Raw genomic sequence first — 9,492 nt, 5'->3', positions numbered from 1 at the left:
GCATGCAGGAGAGACGGAGCTCTGTGCTAATTGTGGTTTTAGGGGCAGTTGTCCTTGAAAACTTCTATCAGCATTGTTTCTAATGATGAGAATCACTGTTTTCCTCACTTCTGAGTATTGACAAGGGAATCTAATGAGGATGACTCATTCTTGTTTATTGCTCAATTACATCTCAGAGAACAGTTTGATATTGGGATTCATGTTCGAGATAGATGATGATTGGGTTCTGGAGGATATTTCAAGAGTGTGTGGGAGTCTTTTCAGTGATTGATTATGGGTTGAATTGGGGGCAGATACCCCCCCCACCCCCTCTACTGTCGATTATTGTCATAGCTTCAAACATCAGGGTACAATTTGGTTGGATTGTGTTTTCTTTTAAATACCTGCACAAAAAACACTGCTGTGTCGTTCCCAATCAACCAAGAATGCTTTGATTAAATGTCAGAAATTGAATATTTCCTTTCATAAACATTGAAGTTCCCAGATGTTTTAGTATAAAAGAAAAAAAAGAAAAGAAATGTATGCACTTATTTTGCATGTGTTATCGTAATGATCTTCCTAAAGTGTAAGACAAGAAGTGTTCAGACTTTAAAACACTTAATAACTCTCAACTAAGAGAAGACGAAGGATGTTTATTTCCAGTTAGGTTGAACATTAAAATAAAACAACAGAGTTTTACATTAAGAGGAAAGACAGTTTTCTAAGTATCATTTCCTAATACTGTAGCACCACCACATATCAGCAACCTCAGAAAAAAACATCTTTACACTGCTTTTGACTATTCAGTTAAAGTGAACGTACACACAAATCATGTACAAATGAAAATGGCAATGTAATTTATGATGGACGCAAAAAAAAATGGACAAATTATGCGTCAGGACATTTGAAATGAACATATTGCTCTTCAGTACTGAACTCCTTACGCCATCTTGCTTCTTCCACCTTAAACCTTCGAACCACTTACGATCTGACCATCAGATAAAACAAACCTTTTGTCTTTCATTTTATAAATACAACACGAACAACATTCAAACTTCAAACTGAATTTAAGATACAGGCAGACAAATCACCATAAATGAAAAAGATGCAAAAGCTACATACAGTAGGAAAGAGTGCAAACAGTCATTTTTAGGACATTTTTCAGTTACGTAACAGTGCATTTCAAAAGGGCATTTTATTCTTTTCACTTGATAGACTTATATAGCATCATATTGTACATGTTTATTAACCACACCGAGGCACAGTGAAATAAAACCTGTTACATGAAAACAATATTAGAGTCCATACTACTCATAAGTTTCCAGTTGTATCTTCAAAATGCATTTTCTTGGCGACATACATTTCACTCAAGCACAACAACCACAAACAGGACCACTCTCCGTCTAGATTTCTCACATGAAACGAAAACAATGACGCATTTGGCGTGTGAGTCTTCTAGAAAGCAGCGAGATAACACAAAGCGTCACTCGTGTACAAAAAGCGGACGACAGGAGACAAATAGAAAAACAAACATCTGCCATGAACAAACCTCAGACACCGGACAGCAGACACTAGCACCGTCAGACCAAATGGATGATTTTTAAAGAAAGATATTTTACTAAAAGCATGACCAAACTTGGCACAGCACATCCCCGAAGAGTGGATTTTATACCGTGCCAATGTTGTGTCATTGTCTAAAGATACAGGAAGCTCATGTTAGTGGGTTAACATTTCTTGAGGTTGTGAGTCCGCCGCGTGCAGATCTGTTCCTCCTCCTCCTCCTTCGTCTTGTCCCATCGGCTTTGGATCTGTGGTTTGGTCCTCGGCGGAGAGCTTAGAAGATGGTGCTCCAGCGTTTAGAGGGTGTACGGGACTTGGTATCTCCCTGGAGAGAAGAGGGAGGATGATGAGGTGGCTGAGAAAAACATCTATTTTCTATCTAAGAGCAATTTGGGGTGATGTAGTTTTCAGTGGAAACTGTGCCGAAAGTTCATGGAAGATGTGATTGTCAAATAATTCACATTTAGTGGGATGCAGGGAGATCATCCAGACTGAAAGTAAACCTTCAAAAAAGTCTAGGTAGATGGACATGATTCAAAACATCAATGAATATGTGTAAGAGAGATGACATTTTTGGTTTTAAATGTGTGCAAAATGTTGCTCTTCAGCTCGTTAGTTTATTATGGTGACTGGTTGCTATGAAAGCATGTTGATGAAACATGACGAATGAGAAGTCTACAAGCTGAAATGGTGAATCATTATATTTATTTATTACTCACTGATCTCTGATGAGAGCATCACTGTTGTATTTGGGCAAACACAGATAGGAAACAGTGTGTATGAGGTCCAGTTTTACTGATGAAAAGAACAAATATTGAGGAAAAGGCAAACGTGGGGTGAGCTCACCAGGTTGAAGAGTCTGGACAGTGTGCTTTGGTCTCTGCGTCGTCTGACAGGCGACTTTGTGCTCTCGGCACGCTGCGACGAGGCCTAGAAAAAGACGCTCTGTGAGCTCGGATGGAGACCTGAAAGCTGGGTCTGAAACCATGTTTGTTGCTTTGTCATTTGCGTAACCTTTAACCAAACATTTAATTCGTTTTACATTGATGGCCTTTTCTCTTCACAAGATGAGGTATATTTTACCTCAGAGCAGCGGAGATGTCAGACTACTTTACCAAAATGCCAAGCACAAAATAATTGAAAATGTTTCGTTACAAAGGGCACGATTATTGCTGTTGTTGGACAAAAAACACATATCTACAAAATTATGCATCTTTCAGAAATGTAGAGAAAACTGCATATGTCCCATAAATGCCTGAACTGAAGTTTTTAGACATTTTGCACAGATATCTCTTTGTTTACTATTCATCCTCTTTAATTGCATTGGGATCGACCATTTGGTATTTGGATTTATGTTTTCATTGAGTTTTTAATGTGCTTTGCTGCGAGCTGAATTTCCCTTGTGGAATAAAATGTCAGGGTTTTGAAATTTAAGATATTATAGACAAGTTTTTAAAGTCCTACATGTCATAAAATTGATACAATATATAACCTTAATGTCTGGGCTGCATGTAAGATGCAGGTATGTGCTTTTTTTTGCAACAGCAGCAGTGTGACATGGAAGAAACAGTTGTCTCTGATCTTTGATCTGTTATTGTGAGAGAGTAACATGGTCGACACATGAAAGGAGGAAAACATGAACACATGAGAGGACCACACTCAGATAACAGCAACCTTTGGGAGAAAGAACATGGATGACAAGGACAAGGTAAGGTCCGCAGTGAACTGACTGACACTGACGGAGGATATTGCTGTCAAATCACACGTACAGCCGGACAGCTGGACGGCTAGACAGATGAGAAGATACAAAGGAGAGGGGAAGCCAAAACAGATGGAGTGGTGAATCATCTCTGGCACAGAGGGATGGAGGTGTTACAGAGAAGTACACGTGTGAAAAAAGAGGAGGAAGAGGAGGAGGAGGAGGAGGAGGAGGGTGATGCAGGCCGAGAGGTCCTAAGAGAAAATGTTTACCGGTTGTGGTTCATAAATAGTTGAGCTGTTTCAAAGTCATCCAGAAGCAGCGAGCCGCTCTGGATTAAAGCAAAGAAGATGGGGAAATTTAAATGTAATAAATGTACCAATGAGCCAACCTTGTTGGTTTCAATCATGAATAAATGAGTCCTTTTCAACTGATCACTCAATGAAAGTGATTTACTGCAGCGCCTATCAAGCATGAGCTGATACAAGATTTGCCTTTCAGCCACTAGATGTAAACGCAGGTGAATCAGCCCGCCTTTTGAATAAGTCTTGATTCCACTGGCTCAGGTATAAAAGATATTTTTCATCAAGGAGGAAGGCAGTGACAGACAACGTGAGAAAGAGACAGAACAAGCGTGGTTAGGTAACAGGTGCACTGCAGACAAAGGACACATTGCGAAGGAGCTCTGTACAGACAGATTTAGACGGGATCTTTGCACACGCACACACACAATCAGCAGTGTGGCTTTTGTTCGATTCAAGAAAGTAAGATTGCGTGACGTACCAAGCCCAAGCGGTCTCTCCACTGGACATGAAAAAGAAACAAACAGTAACATGATGAGATGAGATGAGATGCATCCTCCTCAACTTATCTGGGAATCCTCCAGTTAAAGGCATTAGATTAGCAGTGATGTGGTGGTAAATTACAATACAAAATGGATAAAAGTACCCCTACATTAAGCATCATCAAGGTAAAATTTAAAACATTACAATACAGTAAAATTATCCTTCATGTTAACATACAACTTAAAGCCACTATGTGCAGATTTTTTAGCCACACTATCAGCTGGATGGTTGTATCTCAACAGTTATTGGATGGATCGCCATGAAATTTGGTGCAGATGTTCTCCCCACAGGATGTTGTAACTCTGACCTGTCATCTGGTGACATGATTGGATCAAAATTTGATGATTTAGTTTTGTGCATAGACTGTGAAAAATATGGACGTAGCCTCTGTGACGTCACCCATTGGTTTCTGAAGAGCAGTTATGAAGTTCAAAGTGGGCGGCTCCGGCTGTCGCCATCTTGGCAGTGCCTGACTCCGCCTTACTCCTGGCTAATCCAAAATGGGCAAAGAAGTGGAGCTGAGGTTAGCCGGATGAAGCCTGGTTGCCAAAACAAGCCACCTAGCGGCTAGTGACCCGTCACTCAAAGCAGCCATGTCCTTAATTATGCATAAATTTATGGCTTTAAGTTATAAAAAGTTCACCCCTTGCACAGTTGTCATAAAAAGGGAAATTAGCTATGGAGACCAAACCTTTTTTTTTTGTACCAGGCTGTAAATATGGTTATTTCTGCTGTGAAGTTGGGCGTTTTAACATGGGGGTTTATGGGGATTGACTCACTTTTGGAGCCAGTCCCAAGTGGCCATTTGAGGAACTGCAGTTTTTGGCACTTCCGCATTGGCTTCATTTTTCAGCCCCGGAGGTTGCCGCTTGGTTTTGTGTTTAGTGCCAATTATCAAATGTTAGCATGCTAACATGCTAAACTAGTATGGTAAACATTTTACCTGCTAATCATCAGCATGTTCGCATCATCATTGTGAGCATGTTAGCATGCTAATGTTAGCATTTCGCTCTAAGCACCGTTGTGCCCAGAAACAGCCTCACAGAACAGCTAAGCTTCATCTTATTATGTAGCTTTAGCATCTTTGAGAGTATTATTATGGCATAAAGTTTTGTTTTTAGAAAAATGAGACAGCCCTAGTGAATACTGATGCACTCTATCAGTTGCCAGTGTCACTGTGGTTCAGATCCATGTGGAGACAGGGGCCTAGCTGCATGTGTTTTTTGTGATACTACCACCATATGGCGCCAAAGTCAGATATATTCTAATCTTACACAAAGTGGCTTAAAGGTGTAAATCTACTGAAAGTCAGAGTGGAGTCCATCAAAAATGACAGAGAACATTAGTACTGACAAGATAGTCACGTCTAAAAAAAACAAACATTCAGGAGTAAGTTTGATCACCCTGCTGCTACACCTCTGGCGTGATCAAAAAAACTGATATGGTGAAAAATGAGACTCACCCTGGATTTAGGTTGAGGAGTGGAAACCTGAGGAACACCAGGCAACAACAACAACAACAACAACAACAGAGTGACTGATTGCATCGTACAGCAAGAAAATAGAACAACAAACTCTGTTTTGAAATACACAAATGGTTGAGATGCTGATTGAAATCCCCTCCAATTCTTTTTTTTTTTTATCATCTGTATGTAAATGATTCATGCGGCTCTGTAATCAGTGAGGGAGCGGAGGAAAACAGTTTAGCATGCTGTTTTTGAAATGCTGCCACGCTACTGATGCCAAGAGTTAGATCCAAAGTAAAGAAAAGGAAAACACTGACAATTACACAGTAATACAGAGGAACTTGGAGGAAATGGGTTTCGTCTGTGTTTAACTTGTGCAACTCGTGGCAGTTTCAGACATCAAACTCTGGCGAACTCTGAAGTCAGTCTTCTAAATTTAAACAAAACTCTGGATGTTAGCCTGGTGCACCAAAAATGACTTAATGTACAAGGTTAACACATGATATATGATGTGATATATACAATATGTATATGACATTTTGAGCCAAAAAACTTACAATGCTCCTGAAGAAATGCACCACAGCATTTTCATTGGTGCGGCGGCGAGCAGATTGCTGGGGTGAGGTGGACAGATGACCCCGGAATGACCCCTGAGAAGATCAACAGAGGTCAAGTAACTACACAGTCAGTACGGCATACAACAATGTCAAGAAACACCACTGTGAAATTAAACTGGACTCAAACATCATGTAACTCAACAGCAAAAAATCTTTTTATGCAGTAGCTATATTCATGATTCAATAGGCTGACGTGAGCTTGAACAGACATCAGTTCTTTCTTTCCTGGAAGTTGCTCGCAGCTGCACCATGCCTCTTAATCCAATAATTACAATAATTACAATAACTTCAAGGCCCTACTGGATGTCAAGGCTCACACTATGAGGGAGAAGCAAAATAAAGTAGACGACACGTATGAGAAAGGACTGAAAACCATGTTCCATAATGTGAAATCTGCAAATTAATTCAATTAAAAGCTATTAAGAGACTGAAAGGAAACAGATTTAAGAGAGTGAAGGATGATGTGGTCGGCTACAGCGTTGTAGTTTTAGAGCACAGTTGAGAGATTTTTCAGGAGTCAGTCACAAGTCTTGTCTCTTCGTGGGTGTATGAAAGGTGCAGCTAACAAACCCTTCAGAGCAACCTCACATATCTCTGTCTGCACTGCTGACAGCTGTTCGTACTTTTCATCCTGCAGTACTAATGGTAATTTTTTGAATCAAAACTGAAATAAACCTGAAAAGAAATGGATTTTTACACACAGACGCCTATTTTTTGGTTTTCTATTTGTGCTGCATTGTACTACAGGACAGAAAGGCTGTAAAGTATGAAAGAATACATCCAAACATAACGGGTAAAGTGCATCAAAGTGAAGACACGAAACCTGAAGTCTGACATCCTCGTGCCGCATCTACTCAGAAAACAGGCTTGGATGTCAGATGAAAGGAGTCTATGTGAGAGCAGCTATGATTCCCGAGGGGCCCTGCCATCACTGAGGGTTGAATCTTGAATCTTGAAAGAGGTTTTGTCCGAGCTTTTCTATCTAAAGTTCAGGGCCCGGCTGCCATTACAAACTAAATTACCCGCACTGTGGTGGAGCTGCATCTACATGTAGCTTAGCCTTTACATTTTCCTTCACAGCATCTCGGTGGCTTTATGTATTAGAGTTTTATATCTTTGCAAGCATGGAAGACTGAGAATCACAGCATGGGTGGAGCAAAGCCACTTACACTACTGAAAGGAATTAGAAATTATGAACTGCTCGATACAAATATCGTTTAAAAAAGATCTAAACTTAAGAACTGGTGTTCAGCAAGTTAACGTCTTAAGGGAAGCATTAATGCTGCCAGTAATATAACAATTTTTACAAAGTGCACAGTTAATAGGATTCAGTAAGTAGGTGTAAGTTGTGCAGGCAGCAACACATCTGTATCAGTAAAGCAAGTGTCTGAAAAACTTTTCCACTCTACAGTCGAATTTAGTCAAATCATTTAAATTAAAGATATTGTTGGCGCATCAATATGAACTAAAAATAAGGAAACACATTACTTTTGATTTTTTTAAAATCCAGAAACAGTGTTCTGTTAATTAATCTTCTTTTCAGCGACATGTTGCCTGACAATCATGCAGCATCTTCTGTCTCATGAAAATCTACAAACTGCAACTGGAATTAAACCTGAATCTTAAAAAGCAACTTGCAAAAAGAAAATATCACTGATCCAAAACTGAACTGAATGTGTAACTGGGTGAGTTAACTATCTGCCTGCCTCAGCAAAAAGCCCTTTGATAAGGCACTAAACCATCAAATGAGTAATGTAAATTTCTCATGTCACATCCGAAACCAGCAACTGCTCTTTCAGGTCGCTTTTGTAACTGAGAGTGTTTTAAGTTAAGTTGAAATTTTCAAGAAAGTTTGCTTTGTTCTTTTATGTTTTCTACAAACTCTGCAGAGCGCAATCTAAACAAGTTAAAGTGGAAAATGTTTCTAAAAGATTTTAATAACTATTAATAATAAGTCAGAAGACCAGGTACTAACATGGAGAAACTAAAATTTTAGTTTTTGCCTCATTGACTTAAACTAGCATTCCTAAGAAATATCACCAAATTCAGTTAAGCACTAAATAAGCAGCACATATCACAGTGTTGCAGTACTTTGAAGAAAAAAAAACTAACAGTGGAACACTGGAAGAGTTAAAGCTCCACTGGGAAAAAAAAAAAAAAGTGAACTGTCCCTTTACTGTAAATCCGGATGCATTGCTGCTCACCTTGCTCCTTTTCTTTTTGTCTCCTCCGAAGAACTTGCTAATCGAATCCATGAGACTTGGGTTCTTCTTTTTCCTGCCGAGTCCGAAGGTGCTCTGCCCTGAGGTGCTCGCTGTAGCCATTTTAGCTGTTGCTGAGGTTGGGTGGGATTGACCTTTGTCTACTCAGTAGTCCTCTTCGAAGCTAGTCCAAAGCCTACAGTGCCAATGCTCTGCTGCTCCTTCAGGATGGTTTGCTGCCTTGCTGACGCTCAGGGGCCGTCTTTGAAGGTGTCGTCCCCCCTAGTGCACCATGGGAAATGAGGAGGGTCAGGTGAGGGGGGGGGGGTTGCTGCAGGGACAGTTAGGTCCATTGCTCTGGCTCGGCTCCAGGCATTCTTCGGAGCTTCAGTGGCTGTGTCAGTCACTGCCGCCCTCCGCATGGGCCCGGCCATTGTTCCTCTCCCCATCTGCCTCACCCCGGCCGCTGGGACAACAAGGGTTATCTATGAGTCTGAACTCACACCCTGATGCAAAGCAACCTGCAGCACTGTGAGGCCATTGTTGAGTTGGCCTCATGTATCTTCTTAATGGATTGTGTTTAAATTGGATGTACAGTCACCCACATTAACATATGTAGACAGGCAGAAGAAAGGAAGAGCTTGTTGTGTGAAAGATATCAAATAGTGTGAACACCAGCGAAGTATCTGTGTCTGCAGAGCAATAAAATAAAAAAGTTGTGGTGACTTTGCACGTTTGGATTTTCTGCATTTCTGTGTTTTCACATTAAAATCAAAGATATTTATGCAGCTGCCCCAGTTTTTTACAGCAAGTTTAATGGGGCAATAATGCAATTGTAATAATAGAGTTATTACAACAGTTTAATGGAGCTTCAAAAGTTGTATGTTGGAGTTGAAAAATGGAAAATTTAATCAAACTTTTACTGTTTTACTGTGATGTTAAGTTGATCATTAAAGGCTGACATCACGTACCAATAAAAACAAACATTTTAATGTGCAAGAAGAGTGACGATTGTGTTAATCCAAAACCTTGTTTGCTAAATCAAAAGAATGAAACGTCTTGCTCAACTTTTACGCTCTAAAGTGCTCAGAATAATGGTGAGTTTGAACATCTGCAGTTTAATGAT

General features: G+C 40.1%; 1 protein-coding gene across 1 annotated transcript; it reads right to left on the bottom strand.

The window, feature by feature from the left end:
- Positions 1-612: 612 nt before the first annotated feature.
- mbpa (myelin basic protein a) lies at positions 613-8,613 on the bottom strand. Its single transcript, XM_067612352.1, has 6 exons — positions 8,370-8,613; positions 6,106-6,198; positions 5,546-5,572; positions 4,022-4,042; positions 2,386-2,469; positions 613-1,864 (listed from the first exon to the last, which is right to left on the bottom strand). The coding sequence occupies exons 1-6, from the start codon at positions 8,487-8,489 to the stop codon at positions 1,814-1,816; spliced, it is 396 nt and encodes a 131-aa protein (XP_067468453.1). The 5' UTR covers positions 8,490-8,613; the 3' UTR covers positions 613-1,813.
- Positions 8,614-9,492: the final 879 nt, after the last annotated feature.

Source organism: Thunnus thynnus, chromosome 15 (assembly GCF_963924715.1).
Source record: "Thunnus thynnus chromosome 15, fThuThy2.1, whole genome shotgun sequence".
Taxonomy (NCBI): domain Eukaryota; kingdom Metazoa; phylum Chordata; class Actinopteri; order Scombriformes; family Scombridae; genus Thunnus; species Thunnus thynnus.
Note: the sequence above shows the minus strand (reverse complement) of the source record. Positions and strands in the feature narration are given on the sequence as shown.

Coding starts and splice junctions, on each gene's coding strand:
- mbpa (XM_067612352.1), bottom strand. CDS start 8,489: ATGGCTACAGCGAGCACCTCAGGGCAGAGCACCTTCGGACTCGGCAGG. Junction 4,043..5,545: donor CTCCTCAACCTAAATCCAGG/GTGAGTCTCATT, acceptor TTTCATGTCCAG/TGGAGAGACCGCTTGGGCTT. Junction 1,865..2,385: donor TGTCCAGACTCTTCAACCTG/GTGAGCTCACCC, acceptor TCTTCTCTCCAG/GGAGATACCAAGTCCCGTAC.